The 19,522-nt window shown below is 48.9% G+C and overlaps 2 protein-coding genes across 3 annotated transcripts; one reads left to right on the forward strand and one right to left on the reverse strand.

The window, feature by feature from the left end:
* Window positions 1-4,260: 4,260 nt before the first annotated feature.
* On the reverse strand, window positions 4,261-5,124 carry PSMB11 (proteasome subunit beta 11). Its single transcript, XM_012470730.2, has one exon. It carries the CDS (start codon window positions 5,122-5,124, stop codon window positions 4,261-4,263), a length of 864 nt encoding a protein of 287 aa, XP_012326153.1.
* Window positions 5,125-10,249: 5,125 nt separating this feature from the next.
* On the forward strand, window positions 10,250-19,117 carry PSMB5 (proteasome 20S subunit beta 5). 2 transcript variants are annotated; one of them, XM_012466820.2, is made up of 3 exons: window positions 10,250-10,326; window positions 11,720-12,026; window positions 18,598-19,117. In XM_012466820.2, the coding sequence occupies exons 2-3, from the start codon at window positions 11,831-11,833 to the stop codon at window positions 18,882-18,884; spliced, it is 483 nt and encodes a 160-aa protein (XP_012322243.1). In that variant the 5' UTR covers window positions 10,250-10,326; window positions 11,720-11,830; the 3' UTR covers window positions 18,885-19,117. The 2 variants fall into 2 exon arrangements, with proteins under 2 accessions (XP_012322243.1, XP_012322237.1); XM_012466814.2 differs by lacking the exon at window positions 10,250-10,326 and adding an exon at window positions 10,514-10,729.
* The last annotated feature ends 405 nt before the right edge of the window (window positions 19,118-19,522 follow it).

A 19,522-nucleotide genomic window follows, 5' to 3' on the forward strand; every position in this document is an offset into this window, starting at 1 on the left:
GTGCGGGGGCAGCCGGCACAAGCCCTCTGAGTGAGCCCCACGGGGTCCAGGCGGGCAGCAGCAGCCCAGGGGCCCCAGGCCTCCTCCCTGTCCCTGGTCCCTCCTTGCTTCCCCGGAGCGCCCTTGCTCTCACCTCCCTCCTCCTGAGTCGGTCCGTGTGTCTCTCTCCAGGGATTTTTGTCTACAGCTCCTCTGTCCGGGCCTGGGTTTCGTGGCCCTAACCCTGGCCCTGTGTTCTTTCACTGTGATTCCTTTCCTTCCTCCGTGGCTGTTTTGTCTCTGCAGTTCTGAAGCTCGCACATAGTCTCCCTGCGTCTCCCTTGCCCACACACATCTCTGTGTCTGTCTCCTGCCCACATCTCCCTTCCCTCTGGGTCCCTGTGACTGGCTTTTTGTTTTTTTTCTGTTGTCCATCCCAAAATCAAAAGAAACTTCCAGCCACTGCTGCCCACCCTCCTGCAGGGGATGCTGTGCCCCAGGTCAGTGCCTCTAGACTGTGGGGCAAGGCAGTGGACAAAGGCCCCCACTCCACACTGCCTCTAACCTGGCTCCCCTGTTCTTACAGACCTGCCCGCATGGTTCCATCCATCACTCATGGCCTCAGCCTCATCCTGGCTCCACTGGCCTCCAGCTGAGAGAGGGAGCCAGCCCACCTCCCAGGGCAAGAGCTCCAGCCTCCCGTGTGGCCGCCTCCCTGGAGCTCTGCCCAGCTGTCAGCCTACCCTGGGCATCCCAGCCCTGGGCAATGTCTTGTGTGCTTCCCAGGCTCCTAAGGGAGTAGGGGAAGGAAAGGGGGAGGCGGCTGGGGAAGGGGAAAGAGGGAGGAAGGGGAGGGGCCTCCATCTCTAATTTCATAATAAACAAACACTTTATTTTGTAAAGCTGGAGGCCTGCTTCTGTTTTTGCACTCAGGTTTCTATACAAATCTTCATTGTCCCAAAGGATGGGAAGCGAGGCCCTATTGCCTCTCAGTTCATTCTCCTTTCTCCTTGGGGGAAAAATCCACTTCCAGTCCTTCTAGATAGGGGAGGACTTGGGTTAAATTCCCTGAGGGAGTAAGGAGATGATAACTCTGCCCCACTAACACTAGCAACTTCCTGGGTTCTCTGTTGGTCTCAAACTGTCCAAGGAAATTAAGATATAGGGATTCAGCCGGGAATGGTGGCTCAGTCTGTAATCCCAGCAGTTTGGGAGCCTGAGGCGGATGGATCACTTGAGGTCAGGAGTTCAACACCAGCCTGGCCAACAGCAGAAACCCTGTCTCTACTAAAAATAGAAAAATTAGCCAGGCATGGTGGAGGATGTCTGTAGTTCCAGCTACTCAGGAGGCCGAGGCAGGAGAATCGCTTAAACCTGGGAGGCGGAGATTGCAGTGAGCCAAGATCACACCACTGCACGCCAGCCTGGATGACAGAGGGAGACTCCATCTCAAAAAAAAAAAAAAAAAAAAACGGGGATTGGCCTGAGGGCAAGGTGGGCAGGAGAAGTAGAGGGTGGAGAGTGAGAGCTGCTGAGAAGAGGGCAGGAGGGATAAAAGGCTAAGAGGGGAAGGGGGTTCCGGACTAGGAAAATAATAGGGGTGGCAGGCAGCAAGGGGGCAAGCCAGCCTTTCCTGGGGCTCATAGTGCCAAGTGGGGGAAGAGTGGAGCAGGATGAGATGGTCACAATGAATCTAGGCCTGCCCCTCCCACCTTTAATTATCTGGCAGGCCCTGGTCTTAGTCTTTGCAGAATGCAAAGGAGGAGGGAGAGGGACCAGGGAGGCAGGCTGTTGAGGGATGGAGGCAGTCAAGTGCGTGGGAGCTGAGCTGGAACTGCAAGTATCTCCCAATGTCCAGAGAAGGGGTCCACCCAGGAACCAGCATGAGAACCCAGGCCTCTCAACTCCAGGGCTCCAGAGGCACTCACAAGTAGGCGAGGCAGGATAGGTCTTTGTGACTCCCCCTTCTACGTGTGGGGTGCTGGCAGCTGGGGAAAGCTGCTTCAATGTGAATATACCCTCCCTCACACCTTCCCCACCTGCTTGATAAGGACAAGCAGGAAGTGGGAGAACAAGGACCCTCACACCAGTGCTGGAATTCAGGTCATTTACTCTGCTGAAGGCTGGAACCCTGGACCTCTGACAGCCCAAGGGCTGTGCCAGAGCAAGCTGTCCCCACGAGCTCTCCAGAGGCTCAGGATAGGGCTGGGAGGATGAGGAAGTAGAGAACCAGTGGGGTGAGCCTGTCCCCCACCTCCTCTTTACTCTGGAGCACTCCCCAAGAGAAGTGACAAGGCCTGGCAGTCGTCCCGCTGAGAGGCTGATCTCCTTCTTCAGGTGCTGCTCTTTCTCTTTCAGTCTCTTTCTTGCCTCTGCACACGGGAACTGCACATGCCTCAGCTGCCACACTCACCTGCACACACCCATCCTGTATCACTCACCTATACCTGGACACAGAACCACATATACGTGTGGACACGAATACACACCCTCTTATGTCCAAACACTTGAACCCCGTGCAAAAGCTGCCCCTCCTCACACCCTTCCTCCAGGACTAGTTCCCAAGTCCCACATCTCCTCTCCTGAGGCTGGGGAGTGAGCAAGGGGTAAAGAAGGGGGACCACAGAGGCCACTGGCCACATTCCTTGAGCCTGGCTTGAAGGCCAGTCCCCCCATAGTGGGCACCTTTCTGTGGTGTCCACCACAATTTCTCCCCACTGTGTCCCTTCTGGGGTTTTCCCTTCTGGAACTCCCTGACCTTTCCTCCTCCATCCCCAGTCACCCACTCTGCGCCAGAGTCTGCAGGTCTGTCAAGCCAGCTCCTGTCTGGAGGAGTGCTTAGTCTGGGGTACAAGATTAAGGCTCAGGCCTAGGCTGGAGCCTGGGATGAGAGGTGTCCAGGAGGGAAGGCAGGGGGCTATTATTCTTGGGACCGGAAACTTTAGCATTGGATGTGAGGAAAGCAACTTCAGCACCCTTCCTTCAGGCCCCATCTTGTAGGTTAAAACAGTGCTTTCTGTCTCATTTGGCCAGGGGAGAACGGGGCAGTGGCCCTCCTGGAGCTGTGAGTCTGGATCTTCAAGTCTGGGCTTCCGGGGGAGTGAGAGCAGGGACAGGAGGAGCAGGAAAGGATGTGCTAGCCAGACAGTTCCCACTGGCACAGCCACCTCCCTCTTGTCTTCATTCTCCAGAGGGAGCCTCAGGAAGGAGAGGCTGAAGAGACAGCAAAGGGAAGAAAGGAGGAGGGGAAGTCTGGCAGCAGACTGCCGGGCCCAGAAGGCTGGAGAGCAAGGGTGGGCTGTGGGGGATGGCTTCTGGCCTGGAAGATAAAGCCACATGAACCTGTACATCATGGAGGGGGGCAGCTGCTGTGAGCTCACACCTCCAGGCCCTCAGCGTTCATTCAGCCCTGGCCACCAGGCAGGGGCTTGGCCCAGCTACTTTCTCCCTTGCATCCCTCCCCAGAAGCCTTCAGAGAAGAGACCTAAGGCAGGGCAGAGGCCTGGGAGGGAGAGCTGTGCTGAAAGAGCATGGGCCCTGGAGGGAAGGCCTGGATCTGAGCCTCATCTCTGCCACTTACTGTGTGACCCCGGGCAAGTCACATAACCCTTTGAACCTGATTCCTCTTCTGTAAAGTGAGACTCATTTTTACCTCAAAGAGTTGTCATGAGAACTGCATTCAGTAAAGGAATAATCATTCTCGTCATTATGGTCAAGGCAGAGGAGGAGAGCAGATAAGACACGCTCATCACCACCCAAGGGGTGTCTATCACTGCACCTCATTGTGAGAGCTGCTCCCCTCCCGGGTGCCCCATCTCACCACGCTGACAAAGTGACCAGGAGAAAGAGACAAAGACACTGAAGCTGAGACACACAGAGGACTGAAACTAAGACAAACTGGGGATAAGATGATGGAAAAAAGCAGAGAGGAAGATGGCAAGAAAAGAGGGTCTAGCACCTAGTGTGCGTCTGGCATGCAGTGAACGCTGCAAGTGTTTGCTGAAAGACGGACTTGGTGCCAAGAAGGAGGCTGGACCAATCCATTGGGAGCCAATAGGAACTTGTTGGGCAGAGCCATAATAGCTCTGGGTGGCATGAAAAGATGGAGACTTGCAATAAATGAAGCCAGCAACCCATACAGGTTAGAGTCAGATGCTGTGCAGCAGGACCCTCCCCTAGCTGCCCATCCTCCCACCTGCTCCCAGGGCCTAGACCACCCCCAACCAAGTCCTGCTTCTCACAGTGTCTCAGTCCCTGCTGGCATCCTGGAGTCTCCTGGCGTCATCTCCTCTGGCCCACAGAGAGCTCTCTATCTTCCGCAGCTCTGTGGGCAGTGGCAGGCTCAGAATGGGCGTGGCTGGCCTCCTCCTCTGGCTCTGACTCTGGCTCCAGGAGCTTCTGCAGCTCCACGTACAGCACACAGGCATCACTGCGTGACACATGCTCCCATCCACTCTCCTGCACATGGAAAAGGTCTACAGAGCCCCCTGAATAGGCATCGCGATGGGTGGCGTGGGCCACCGCGCAGCGAGCCAGGGCATAGGCTTCCTGGGTGGTCATGTCGTAGTGATAGCCACGGTCTAGCACACCATAGGCATAGGGAGATCCAGAGCCCACAGAGAAGATGTCCCCCTGCAGGCGGGTGCCATCGCTATAGACGTAGAAGAGCGTAGGGCCAGAGCGGTCCCAGCCACACAGGGCAGTGGCCACACAGAGATCCAGTCCCCGGTAGCGAGACATCATGGCTGACAAGAGCTTGGCAGCACTGGCCACACTGGGCAGCTGACCCTCCCTCAGTTCCCGAAGCCGCAGCTCCCGCTGTAGCACCCGATACCAGGTGGCACAGTCAGCGGAGGTGCCAGAGGTGGTACCCAGGAGGTGCTGGTGCACAGGGATGACCTTGCATGAGGCTGGACACGCCACGTAGCTGCCACAGGAGGAACGTGTGTCGGCCGCAGCGATGACTCCATGACGGAAGCGGAAGGCCAGGGTGGTGGTGCCATGGGCCAGTCTGGGGCCATGGATCTGCAGGAAGGTTTGAGGGTCACAGCCTCGGGGCACAAGCCAGCCGCCAGCCTGAGGGAGGTGAGGTGATGGTCCCTGGGTGTCAGGGGCCTGCCACTTGCACACATCCTGCAGAGCCATCCCTGGGGCTGAATGAAGTTTGGAAGAAGCAGGGCAGGGATTTGTGGCTGGGGTCTGGTTAGGGAGGAGGGACGCCACAGAGAAGCTGGGCCACAGCCAGAACCGCCAGAAAGGCATGTGAGCTTATGCTTCATTTCTCCTCAACCCCCAATTCAGGCTTTGGGATTGGCTGATGGAGCAGCCCCCTTCATCTCAGAGGACGGCTGAAAGGAGACCAGATGAGGCCTGTGGAGTCTCCAGCACTAGGAAGACGCTACCCTCGCAGTCAGACCTTCACCTTCTGCTGCCTGTGACACATCTGAGAGTCACCCAAAGAGTCGCCCGTCTGTCATCCTCCAACTATCTGGAGTTGGGGGTAATGCAAAGAAAAGTGGGCACAAGTGGAAGAAGCAGGGCTAGGCTCCTTGTTCCTCCTGTGCGGGGCACTGGGCGTGCAGAGACAAATAAGGCCCTGTGTCTGGCCTGAGAGGGCTCCCAGCCTAGGAGGAGGTAATGACAGTTCAGTGCACTGATGTGGTCAGAATAGAGTGCTGTAACCCCACTGAGGCAGGAGACCTTGGTGCTGAGGACTCCCTTCAGAGATATGGGAGCAAGGAATTCAGCTCACACTTCGAACTCATGGGAAAGACAGGGAAAGAGAAATTGACTGAGGCTGGGTGTGGTTGCTCATGCCTGTAATCTCAGCATCTTGGGAGACCAAGACAGGTGGATGGCTTGAGCCCAGGAGTTTGAGACCAGCCTGGGCAACATATCAAGACCCCATCTCTACAAAATATATAAAAATTAGCCAGGGCCGAGCACAGTGGCTCACGCCTGTAATCCCAACACTTTGGGAGGCCAAGGCAGCTGAATTACCTGAGGTCAGGAGTTTGAGACCAGCCTGGCCAACATGGTGAAATCTGTCTCTATGAAAAATACAAAACTAACCAGGCATGGTGATGACTGCCTGTAATCCCAGCTACTCAGGAGGCTGAGGCAGGAGAATCACTTGAACCTGAGAGGCGGAGGGTGCAGTGAGCCCATACCATGCCACTGCACTCCAGCCTGAGTGACAGAGCAAGACTCCATCTCAAAATAATAATAATAATAATAATAAAAATAAAGATAAACTGAAGCAAAGACAAGAGAAAAAAGAGCAAGAGAACTTTGTAATGGAGTGGGGCAGTGGGGGAGAGGAGAAAGAGGCTGAAATACCTTCCACAAAGGCAGATTCCAGAATGCTAAGATTCCTGAGGAATGAAGGAAACTAGAACCCGAAGGTCTCTTTCTTCCCTGCTTTGAAGATAAATATGTCCTTCTATCTGTATACAAAGAGGGCATTCCCGACAGTTATCTGACAGTACCTCTTCTCTGACTTGCGTTGAAGTCCAAAGGATCTAGTGGCCTTCTATTTCCTGCTCCCTTTTCTGCCTAATGGTTCACAATGGCAAGAGAGTGGCTAGTAATTCCAGGGTAGGAGAAACAACTAATCTTAACTCCATAATGTGGAGTCCATAAGTCTTAGACCAACCAGGGTGTTCTAGGGGTGGGGTTGGTGGACCCTGACAGCTGACCCTTCAGAAAGTCAATGTCAAGGCCAGGCGTGTTGACTCATGCCTGTAATCTCAGCACTTTAAGAGGCCAAGGCGGGTAAATCGCTTGAGCCCAGGAGTTCGAGACCAGCCTGGGCAACATGGCAAAACCTCACCTCTACAAAAAATTAGGGTGTGGTGGTGCGTGCCAGTAGTCCCAGCTACTTGGGAGGCTGAGGTGGGAGGATCACTGGAGCCCAGGAGAGTGAGGCTGCAGTGAGCTGAAATTGCACCACTGCAATCCATCCACTCTAGCCTGGGCAACAAAGTAAGACCCTCTCTCAAAAAAAAAAACAAAAAAAAAAACAAAATGCCAGTCAGCTGAGGCAGAGTGACAAGCTGCAACTACTTCTAGCACCATATGCCGTACATATATTTTACTAAACATTGCAGCTCAAGGTGGTGCTGTGGGAATGGATTTATTTGAAGAAACAGACCCATACACAAAGAAGAGTCTGGACCCTCCAGACATCATGATGGTGCGGCTGTGGCATCATAGCTTTCTGGGGTTTCAGTACTAAGAAAAAGTGCAAACATGGTCATGGGAAAGTTGGAGAAACCCGAAGGGCATGCTGAGGTCCAACCAGTCCTTTTCCTCTCCTTGGTGTAGGACCACCCGGGAATCTTGCTGAAAGGTAAGAATATATCTTTTTTCTTTCTTTATTCCTTCCTTTTTTTTTTGACAGAGTTTTGTTTTGCTCTGTCACCCAGGCTGGAGTGCAATGGTGCAATCTTGGCTCGCCACTACCTCTGCCTCCCAGGCTCAAGTGATTCTCCTACCTCAGCCTCCTGCATAGCTGGGATTATAGGTGCTGGCCACACGCCCAGCTGATTTTTGTATTTTTAGTAGAGATGGGGCTTTACCATGTTGGTCAGGCTGGTCTCGAACTCCTGACCTCAGGTGATCAACCCACCTCAGCCTCCCAAATTGCTGGGAGCCACCACACCCAGCCCAAATTACCTTTTCTATCCCAAGCTGGCATGTAAGACCCACTATGGTCCAATCTAAATCCATCAATCACATGCTCTTTTCTCTCTATTCCTAACACATTTCCCACCTTCCTTTCACCTATTTGAATCCTATTCCACAGTCTGGCCTAAGTAACAGCTATTGTGAAATTCCTTCCCAGGTATGGGCTGAGAAAGGAGAGGCTGTGAGGGAACCAAGTGAGATTTAAAAAAACGAATCCAGACCTTGACAAAGCAGTCTTGGATGAATAGCCTCTTTCCATTCTATATTGACTCCCTCACCCACCTGTGAACCACAGCACTTATCATATGTACTTCTCCTTCATGAGGTCCTCAGGAGTAGGGACCTTAGAGCAGAGAACTCATGTGAGGTAGGCTGGGAATGGATTATGGCCTTGAATGCTAAGATGAAGAACTTGAACTTCACAGAACATTTTTAAGTAAGTGAGTGTTAAGATCAAGATGGTGTTTTAGGCTGGGCGCGGTGGCTCACACCTGTAATCCTAGCACTTTGGGAGGCCACGACAGGTGGATCACTTGAGGTCAGGAGTTCAAGACCAGTTCAGCCAACATGGTGAAATCCCGTTTCTACTAAGAATACAAAAAATAAAAATAAAAAATTAGCTGGGCATAGTGGTGAGCGCCTGTAATCCCAGCTACTCAGGAGGCCGAGGCAGGAGAATTGCTTGAACCTGGGAGGCAGAGGTTGCAGTGAGCCAAGATCGCGCCACTGCACTCCAGCCTGGGCGACAAGAGTAAATGGATTTAAAAAAAAAAACAAAACATGATGTTTTAGGAAAAACAATCTGATGCTGTGCAGAATGAATTAGAGAGTGACAATTTGGACCCATAAATCAGTTAGGAGAATATTTCAGCAGTTCTAAAATGAGGACATAAGAAGCCAAAGGTGGTATCAGTTGTAATGAAAAAGAATGTGAGAAACAGTGCAGTGGAAATAATCGACAGGATCAGGCAACTAACTGGATGTGAAGGAAAGAAAAGAGTTGTCAAAGATGAGCAAGGGCTTCAAGTCTTTGTTACTAAAAGATCATTGCTGTCTTTCTTTCACGTGTTCATTTGGCAAATATTAAGCATACAATGGGCACAGAAATGAATAGTAAATACTTGTATTTAAAAGCTCACAATCCAGTAGGCGATAAATGTAATTTCTTACCAGGTAAAATGTAAAAGGGCCTTAAGAGAGGTACAAATGCTATTGTTGGCAGAGTGAAAACCCACTGGAAGAAGTCAGAAGGACTAGTTGCACTGCAAGGATGACTGCAAAATAATATATGCTCAGTAAACAGAGGCACTCTCCATTTTCCACACCATTCAAGTGTGAAACACAAAGATCTCCTGCTTAACTCCATTCTGATGATTGGGCTTGGAAAGGGTTGTTAATTTCAGCATTAAAAAATACAGCATACAGCTGGGCGCAGTGGCTCATGCCTGTAATCCCAGCACTTTGGGAGGCCAAGGTGAGTGGATTACCTGGGTCAGGAGTTCAGGACCAGCCTAGACAACGTGGTGAAAACTTGTCTCTACTAAAAATACGAAAAAAAAAAAAAAATTAGCTGGGCATGGTGATGGGTGTCTGTAATCCCAACTACTCGGGAGGCTGAGGCAGGAGAATCATTTGAACCTGGGAAGTGGAGGTTGCAATGAGCAGAGATTGTGCCACTGCACTCCTCCAGCCTGGATGACAGAGCAAGCCTCCATCTCAAAAACAAAACAAATAACAGCATATGCAGAGTCTGCTGCAGGAAAGAAGGGGCTGAATTGGGCATTTAGCCTTTCGATGTTGATAGATGTTGCTGCTAGGATCCGACAAGGAAGGCCAGACACTGACTTCATAGAACCATAAGGCAGGAGGCAACATTTCATACATATGCACACTTCCTGGTATGTTATAGTTCCCAAAAGATTCGAAAAATGAAGGTGGGTGGAGGGAGACAATGAAATATAGTACATTCCTGAATAAAGAGCATCATCTTAGCAAGTTGAAGTTAGAGATTCTCTTGGTACATATTTATGCAGTCTCAACTGTCCTCCAGGCTCTGAGATGGTAAATTACTAGTGACAATTATTCAGGTCTGAATTGAGAGTTTAGTTTGTGGATAAACTGAACCCTTTGCTTTTTCTTCTTTCATCTGCCTTTTAGGCAATTCATTACTTACTTGAATTTCCACCAGACGGTGGGAGTCAAGAGAATATTAGATATTAAAAACCGGTTACTGTTAAGGAAGAGTTGTGGTACGGCAACTGACAACAAGAGGTACAGCACTTATGTTGCGCTTTTTACCACAAATTACTGTGGTTTAACTAATATCATAGGGAAATGGCCTCAGAATGGATCATCATTTTACCCAATTTTAGAGGGTCCCCTTAAACAAGATGGCAACCCCAGGCGCGTTAACAACATGCTTGAAGTAGCAGCGATGTAACCTGTTGCTTGGACACCGGTCTGTAGCGGGCGGACTCACCACTAAGAGTTCAGAACCGATTTTCAACCAGTCACTCCCTTCTCAAAGATGGCCGACCTCACTTCCCTCACGCAACACGGACGTTTCCAGTCACTTCCTGTGAAATTGAGGTTACTCTGATCCAAGACTACTTGCGAGACCAAAGCCAAGATGGCAGCTACATCCTTTCAGAATTAAAGGTTAGTGAAACCATCTATTTCTCTCACCCTCTTCAGTGAAAATGGTCTTTCGCATCTGGCTCTTTTTGGAGGCGTGGTTGCCAGCAGTCAAAATGGCTCCTTTCCGGAATAGATTTAATAGGAAGTGAAGCTATGACGGCGAGGCGTTGCCCAGCCTATCTGTGGTAGGCGTTGTCAGAGTTAGTTCTTTCTGCCCACACTAGACATGGCGCTGGCCAGCGTGCTGGAGAGACCGCTACCGGTGAACCAGCCCGGGTTTTTCGGACTCGGGGGTCGTGCAGATCTGTTGGATCTGGGTCCAGGGAGTCCCAGTGATGGGCTGACCCTGGCCGTGCCAGGCTGGGGTGTCCCAGAGGAGCCAGGAATCGAAATGCTTCATGGAACAACCACCTTGGCCTTCAAGGTGCGGAGCCAGCCGCCCTGCCAGGCTGAGTACTGAACGCCCGCGACCTGCCTGGCCTCCCAGCCTGACTGAAGTTTGCGGTGGCCTTGGCCACCAACCCAGGCGGAGGCTCGGTCCTCTCTTTCGGACCGCAACGGTTTTGCTGTTTCATTGCCCCAGGAGGCCCCTGTCCTCGCTCTGGTTGGAGAGGGTGGTGGTGGGGTTGGGGGTAAGTCGGGAAGGAAGCCGAGGCTTCTTGGGATGATGTCCTAGGCAACCCCAGGTTGCTGCTGTTCAGGAGCTTCTAACTGGGAAGGGGGAAAGGCCGCAACAACAATGAACCTTGGCCGAGGGAAGGCTATTGAAACCGTTTACCAAAGTTTTGGAAACTGGGCGGCCCCTCAAGGCAAGGGTAACTGAAACTGGCATGAAGGGGAAGCTTGGTGAGGGTAAGCATTGTACCAAAAACCAGACATTTGGGGTACCTTACCCAACTCTGCAGTAACTAGATTGAGCAAGTCATTCGATCTCATTGAACCTGTTTCCTCATCTATAAAATGATTTTTTTTTTTAAGACAGGGTCCCGCCCTGTTCCCCAGGCTAGAGTGCAGTCGTGCCAGCATCTCAGCCTCCAGAGCAGCCGAGACCATAGGCACACATCACCACGACAGACTAATTTTTTTACTTTTGTAGAGATGGGTTTTCCTGTGTTGCCCAGACTGGTCTTCAGCACCTGGCCTCAAGCGATCCTCCCACCTTGGCCTCCCAAAATGCTGGGATTACAGGAATGAACCACCACACCCATCCTATAAAATGAATTTAATATGGGTCATACCCATGTCAAAGGATTGAAGTGAAGCTCAAGTGACATTAATATGTGGAGAAGTATACTGCGAAGTATAAAAGGACAGAAAGAGATGTGCTGGGTTTCAATTGATGCAAAAAGAAGTATGTAAGGGTGTTTTTGTGGTCTTATGTGGCCTGTTTTGTGTTTTTCTCTCATCTTAACAGTTCCGCCATGGAGTCATAGTTGCAGCCGACTCCAGGGCTACAGCAGGTGCTTACATTGCCTCCCAGACGGTGAAGAAGGTGATTGAGATCAACCCATACCTGCTGGGCACCATGGCTGGGGGCGCAGCAGATTGCAGCTTCTGGGAACGGCTGTTGGCTCGGCAATGTCGAATCTATGAGCTTCGCAATAAGGAACGCATCTCTGTAGCAGCTGCCTCCAAGCTGCTTGCCAACATGGTGTATCAGTACAAAGGCATGGGGCTGTCCATGGGCACCATGATCTGTGGCTGGGATAAGAGAGGCCCTGGTGAGTTAACCTGCAACCACGTGGTCCTTGGGCTGACACTACAGGGAGGAGGAGTTGGATGGGGAGATGAATTAAAGGGCTTGGTGTCAGTGCTGAGGATGTGTTGATTAGGTCCTTAGCCCTTCCTTCTCTCTCTTTTTTTTTTTTAAGATAGAGTCTCACTGTTGTTGCTCAGGCTGGAGTGCAGTGGCATGATCTCAGCTCACTCCAGCCTCCGCCCCCAGGTTTAAGTGATTCTCAGGCCTCAGCCTCTCAAGTAGCTGGGATTACAGGTGGCCACCACCACACCCAGCTAGTTTTTTTGTTTGTTTGTTTTTTTGGGGTTTTTGAGACAGAGTTTTGCTCTTGTCACCCAGGCTAGAGTGCAATGCTGTGATCTCGGCTTACTGCAACCTTTGCCTCCCAGGTTCAAGAGATTTTCCTGCCTTAGCCTTCCAAGTAGCTGGGATTACAGGCACGCACCACCATGCCCAGCTAATTTTTGTATTTTTTTTTTTAGACGGAGTTTCACTCTTGTTGCCCAGGCTGGAGTGCAATGGCGTGATCTCAGCTTACCACAACCTCCACCTCCTGGGTTCAATCGATTCCTCTGCCTCAGCCTCCCAAGTATCTGGGATTATAGGCATGTGCCACCAGGCCCGGCTACTTTTATATTTTTAGTAGAGACGGAGTTTCTCCACGTTAGTCAGGCTGGTCTCGAACTCCCAACCTCAGGTGATCTGCCCTCCTCAGCCTCCCAAAATGCTGGGATTACAGGCATGAGCCACTATGCCTGGCAATTTTTGTATTTTTAGTAGAGATGGAGTTTCACCATGTTGGTCAGGCTGGTCTTGAACTCCTGACCTCAGGTGATCCATCCGCCTCAGCCTCTCAAAGTGCTGGGATTACAGGCATGAGCCATCATGCCCGACCTAGTTTTTTTATTTTTAGTAGAGACGGGGTTTCACCATGTTGGCCAAGCTACCCTCAGCCTCCCAAAGTGCTGGGAAAACAGATGTGAGCCACTGCACCAAACCTGTTCCTTCTCTTTACTCAAGGAAGGCACTGTACTATAGGAAAAGGCATGGAGTTAGATCAGCTGTGTCACTGACTACCTGTGTGACAGTAGGCACGCATACACGCATATTTTCACAGCCTCTATTTTATCATCTGTTACATTGGTTAAGTGAGGTAATAAATGTAAAGCTACTAGTATAGTATCTGGCTCATATTTTTCCATCTGTTCTCTCTCCTATAGAATAAGACTAGAGGCTGGGCATGGTGGCTCATGCTTGTAATCCCAGCACTTTGGGAGGCTGAAGCAGGTGGATCACCTAAGGTCAGGAGTTCAAGACCAGCCTGGCCAACATGGCAAAACCCTGTCTCTACTAAAAATACAAAAATTAGCCTGGCATGGTGGCGGGCACCTGTAATCCCAGCTACTTGGAAGGCTGAAGGGGAATTGCTTGAACCCAGGAGGCAGGGGTTGCAGTGAGCCAAGATTGTGCCACTGCACTCCTGCCTGGGCAACAGAGTGAGACTCTGAATCAAAAAAAATAAAAATAAAAATAAAATAAGACCAGAAAGAACTCCTTTTGAGTATTAAATTGGGTGATAGACTTAAAAACTCTAGCCAGCACTATCTAATAGAATTTCCTCATGGAAGTATTTAAAAATTAAAAAGAAACAGGTGAAATTAATTTTAAGAATTTGGCTGGGTGTACTGGCTCACACCTGTAATCCCAGCACTTTGGGAGGCCTGAGGCAGGTAGATCACCTGAGGTTAAGAGTTAAAGACCAGCCTGGCCAACATGGCAAAACCCCATCTCTACTGAAAATGGAAAATTTAGCTAGGCGTGGTGGCATGTGCCTATAGTCCCAGCTACTTAGGAGGCTGAGGCACAAGAATCACTTGAACCTGAGAGGTAGAGGCTGCAGTCAGTGGAAATCGTGCCACTGCACCCCAGTCTAGGCTACAGAGTGAGAATCTGTCTCAAAAAAAAAAAATTTAAGAATTCGTTGAATCCTACATGTGGCAGTAGTGCTATTTCAAGTGTTCAGTGGCCATGTGTGGCTTGTGGCTACTGTATTAGACTCTAATATATGGTTGTCCGTCAAAAGTTAGTCATTTCTCTTCTCTTTTTTTTCTTTTGAGATGGAGTTTCCCTCTTGTCACCCAGTCTAACGTGTAATGGCGTGGTCTTGACTCACTGCAACCTCTGCTTCCTGGGTTCAAACAATTCTCCTGCTGCAGCCTCCCAAGTAGCTGGGATTACTGGCACCTGCCACCATGCCCAGCTAATTTTGTATTTTTAGTAGAGATGGGGTTTCACTGTGTTGGTCAGGCTGGTCTCAAACTCCTAACCTGAGGTGATCAACCTGCCTCAGCCTCCCAAAGTGTTGGGATTACAGGCGTGAGCCATTGCTCCTGGCCTGAGCTCATTTATTTTATTTTTTTGCTAGTTATAACCACCTTTATAATCATGCTAGGTCCTGTTCTATCATCTCTGAAAATAAGTTTCTTAGCCTGTTTTCCTTTCCAGCCAGCATTTCAGAAACTTGCCAGAAAGTTCAGTTTTGTATTTGATGTCATTTCCTCTTCAGCCAGTTTTGAGTTGTTCCTTTGGTAAAGCTAGAGTATTGCTAGTCACTTTCTAATTTTCTCTTCCATATGCTTAAAAATAATTATTCTTTCCTCCTTTTGTTTTTGCTTTATTCATTTACCTGCTTACTAAAGACCTAGTTATCTTGTAGAACAATTACAGGGTACCTACCACTTTTTCACTTGCTTTCAAATGAAAATAGAAAGGGATATAGGGAGTATCTGCTTACTACCCAATGGAGGATGAATGGAAATTAAAAACTGGATGTGAGAGAGGAGCTCAGTTTACTTTGGAAATTAATACGCTTTTCACTGAAAGGTGTGAAAGGACAGTTTCATATATTGCACGTGGTCCAGGGAAGCATTTTGGAAGTGTTGCTTTGAACTCTTAGCTGCTTTTAACTCTTTGTTCCAGGTGATGGAAACAGTGTAAGAGGGTACAGGGAACAGGTAGCAAGGAAAATCCAGGGAGATTTAGCATCATTTAAATAGTACCTTCTTCAAGAGGCCTTCCTGATGACCCCCTCACATTCATTGTGATTCATCCCCTTGCCTCAGATTACAGTTGGCCCTTGAGCAACATGGGTTTGAACCACTCAGGTCCACTTATATGCAGATTTTTTTCAACCTAATTCTGATTGAAAATATACATTCCCAGAATTCGACATCTGAGTATACAGGGGGCCAACTTTCTTTCTTCTTTTTTTTTTTTTTTGAGATGGAATTTTACTCTTGTCATCCAGGCTGGAGTGCAATGGCACCATCTCAGCTCACTGCAACCTCTGCCTCCTGGGTACAAGTGATTCTCCTGCCTCAGCCTCCCGAGTAGCTGGGATTATAGGCACCCACCACCATGCCAGCTAATTTTTGTATTTTTAGTAGAGATGGGGTTTCACCATGTTGGCCAGGCTGGTACCAAATTCCTGACCTCAGGTGATCACCTGCCTGGGCTTTCCAAAGTGCTGGGATTACAGGCGTGAGCCACCACACTGGGCCAACTTTTTATATATGCAGGTTCTGCAAGGCCAACTTTAGGACTTGAGTGTGCGTAGATTTTGGTATATGCACGGGTCTTGGGATGAATCCCCTTCATATACCAAAGGATTACTCTACTTAATCTAAGGCTGAATGAATAAGATAAATACCATTTTTATCAGAACTGCTTGGCTGGGCATGGTGGCTCATGCCTATAATCCCAGCATTTTGGGAGGCCGAGGCAGGCAGATCACCTGAGGTCAGGAGTTCAAGACCAGCCTGACCCACATGGTAAAACCCTGTCTCTACTGAAAATACAAAATTAGCCAGCTGTGGTGGCGCATGCCTGTAATCCAAGCTACTCAGAAGGCTGAGGCAGGAGACCTGGGAGGCAGAGGTTGCAGTGAGCCAAGATCGAGCCATTGCACTCCAGCTGGGGAACGAGAGTGAAACTTCATCTCAAAAATCAATCAATCAATCAATCAATAAAAAGAACCAGTCAAATGCTGAAGGAGTATTGAGGAAGAAGAGATTCCTTCCGATGGGAGGAATTGGGGAAGACTTAATGGATTGGTGGTAGTTGTCCTGAATGTGAAAAAGGGAAAGGGAACATAATGAACAAAGAAGGGGAAGAAAGAAGCATGAGGCTTTTGAGGAGTAACTGAAAGCCTAGTTTAATTGGAACTAAGGGGGTGAAGGGGAATTGCGAGCCATAAAGCCAGAGGAGTACATTGGAACCATATGGTGAGCCTGCCAGGCAAGGGCATGGCACTGGGACCGAGAAGGGGCCAGAGAAAGGAGTGAGGTTGACATGAGAATCACCTGAACCTGAAAACCAGTAAGGGCAGTGGTGCTCAAGCTGGCTTGCATTAGAATCACCTGGAGGACTTAAAAACAAGTTCCATACCTGTTTCCCACCCCACACCAGTTACAAAGAATGCCTAGGGTAAGTCCTATGCGTTTTTGAAAAAAATCTTTGTTAGATGACTCTAGTGCATGGTGAAATGTGAGAACCACTAAAACAGGAAAAAGATGAGTGATGCCATTGGCAGAATTTCAGAAGACAGGAGGAAGCGTGGGTTGGTGACACACAGGAGAGATGAGTTTGGTAGGTGGAGAACCACTGGTATCTAGGGTTAGGAACTTTGAATCTGAACTTGATGACAAAGGCATCCAGTTGGAGAGATCCAGTAGGCAGTTGGGATTGAACTCTAAATTTTCATCTATACCAAAAGTCAGCAAACTTTTTCATAAAGGGCCAAATAGTAAATATTTTAGGCTTGGAGGCCTAAATCTTTGTTTCAAATACTTAACTCTGCTGTGTTGCACAAAACAACCATAGACAATCTGGAAACAAGTGGCTGTTCTCCAATAACATTTTAGTTGAAAAATGAAGGCAGTTGGCCTGGCCAAACCCTGGTCTATACCAGCAATAGAAATATAATGTGAGACATATGTGTAATTTTAAATTTTATACTGGCCACATTTTTTTAAAAAATTTAATTTCAGTATATTTTGTTTAACCTAATAAATCCAAAATATTATCATGTCAGCATGTAGTTCTAGTTTCAGGTGCTCAGCTAGTCACATGTGGCTAGTGGCTACCACGTGGACAGTGCAGGTCTTTACAATATGATTATGAACTCTAGGCTTTATTATCCTCCTGTGTAAAATATGACTTGCTCTCCAGATAGTCTTAAACTCTTTGGGTTCTGGGATTATGGAGTTTGGTTTTCTGTCACACAGGCTGGATGGAGTGCAGTGGCATGATCACAGCTCACTATAACCTCAACCTCCTGGGCTCAAGTGACTGGCATTATGGGGTCTTTTGGTGGGGGAGTAGGGATTATGTTTTAAATGTTATCTTTCACAGTATCTGAAGTTCTGTGCTTGAAACCTAAGTCATCTGGAATATATATACTCACTTTGTGGGTGTGCTGAGAGGATGGGCAACATTACTATAATGTAAGGTCAGGTGAGATGGGGTGGTATGTTGTAGAATCCTGGAGTCTTAATATTAAATTTTATTTCTTCAGGTTTTTTTGTTTTGTTTTGTTTTTTCTAAAGACAGTGTCTCACTCTGTTGCCAGGCTGGTGTGTGGTAATGTGATTATAGCTCACTGCAGCCTCCAACTCCTGGGCTCAAACAATTCCTCCTGCTTCAACCTCACACAGGCATGCACCACCACACCCAGCTAGCTTAAAAAAAAAAAAAAATTAGCCAGGCAAGGTGGCTCACGCCTATAATCCCAGCACTTTGGGAGGCTGAGGTGGGCAGATCATGAGGTCAAGAGATTGAAACCATTCTGGCCAACATGGTGAAACCCAATCTCTACTAAAAATACAAAAATTTGCTGGGTGTGGTGGTGTGCACCTTTAGTCCCAGCTTCTCAGGAGGTTGAGGCAGGAGAATCATTTGAACCTGGGAGGTGGAGGTTGCACTGAGCCGAGATTGTGCCACTGCACTCCAGCCTAGTGACAGAGTGAGACTCCGTCTCAAAAAAAAATTTTTTTTATAGAAGTCCTATTTTCTTGTATTTATGTTGGTTTCCCTGGGTTTCTTTATATTTTTTTATTTTTAAAATTATATTCTAGGTTTTAAGAGAACTACTGCCAGGCAGGTGAGGTGACTCACACCTGTAATTCCAGCACTTTGGGAGGCCAGGGAGGGCAGATCACCTGAGGTCAGGAGTTTGAGACCAGCCTGACAAACATGATGAAACCCTGTCTCTGCTAAAAATCCAGAAATTAGCTGGGTGTGGTGGCAAGCACCTGTAATCCCAGCTACCTAGGAAGCTGAGACAGGAGAATCATTTTAACCCAGGAGGTGGAGGTTGCAGTGAGCCAAGATTGTGCCATTGCTCCAACCTGGGCAACACGAACGAAACTCCATTTCAAAAATAGAGAGAGTTAAAAAAAAAGAGAGAGAGAGAAAACTACTGCCTTGGCATATGAATTAGACATTAAAAGGGGTGATCTTTTTTTTTTTCCTGCTAACCTCATCTCCCTTTCCAGGCCTTTACTACGTGGACAGTGAAGGGAACCGGATCTCAGGAGCCACCTTCTCTGTAGGTTCTGGCTCTGTGTATGCATATGGGGTCATGGATCGGGGCTATTCCTATGACCTGGAAGTGGAGGAGGCCTATGATTTGGCCCGTCGAGCCATCTACCAAGCCACCTACAGAGATGCCTACTCAGGAGGTGCCGTCAACCTCTACCATGTGCGGGAGGATGGCTGGATCCGAGTCTCCAGTGACAATGTAGCTGATCTGCATGAGAAGTATAGTGGCTCTACCCCCTGAAAGTGGGTGGATGCAGCTGCTTGTGTTTCTTGGGGTGACTGTCATTGGTAATAAGGATACAGTGACCCATCCTCCATCCTATTTATAGTGGAAGGGTCTTCAATTGTATTAACACTTTTTTTTAAGCTCTGGCACATTGACCTCTATGTGTTACCAGTCGTTAATGAGCTGCTGCAGAGGTGACAATTTGTTTTACTTTCTTGGATGTTAACATTACACTACTCACTTCTCAACCTCAGCCTGTGTTGCGTCTTTTGTCCACACTGTCCCTCCTCCAAGCACTTTACAGTCAAATAAGCCAGGACAGTGGGAGGGAAGTGACTGTAATTACAGGAAACAGTGGTGTGAAGACATTGTCTAGTGAATACATTAATGTCCCTACTCATGAGGCTAATAACAGAGAAGGAGAGAGAGGCAGGCATGAGGGACAGACTTCCCGATTCGGTTTGCAAAGAGATGAAAAGTTGATGAGGTGGAAAGATGCACAGGGCTGTACCAGGCAGGGCTCCAGGGCTGTCACCCTGTGGTGGGGGAGGGGAGGCTGGGGCTACTTGCAGAGCGGAAGGGTGAGGAGGGTAAGTCTTGAGTCTTAAACCAACTGGGAAGGGAAGGCTTGGACCCTGGGAAGGAGAAGACAA

Source organism: Aotus nancymaae, unplaced genomic scaffold, assembly GCF_030222135.1.
Source record: "Aotus nancymaae isolate 86718 unplaced genomic scaffold, 86718_ANA_hifiasm-v0.15.2.pri h1tg000011l, whole genome shotgun sequence".
NCBI classification, from domain to species: Eukaryota; Metazoa; Chordata; class Mammalia; order Primates; family Aotidae; genus Aotus; species Aotus nancymaae.

What these genes read in the sequence shown, in the direction of transcription:
- PSMB11 (XM_012470730.2), bottom strand. Translation starts at nt 5,124, where the DNA reads ATGGCTCTGCAGGATGTGTGCAAGTGGCAGGCCCCTGACACCCAGGGA.
- PSMB5 (XM_012466814.2), top strand. Translation starts at nt 10,532, where the DNA reads ATGGCGCTGGCCAGCGTGCTGGAGAGACCGCTACCGGTGAACCAGCCC. An exon ending in CAACCACCTTGGCCTTCAAG is followed by an intron (nt 10,730 to 11,719) that starts GTGCGGAGCCAG and finishes TCATCTTAACAG; the next exon opens with TTCCGCCATGGAGTCATAGT. An exon ending in CTGGGATAAGAGAGGCCCTG is followed by an intron (nt 12,027 to 18,597) that starts GTGAGTTAACCT and finishes CTCCCTTTCCAG; the next exon opens with GCCTTTACTACGTGGACAGT.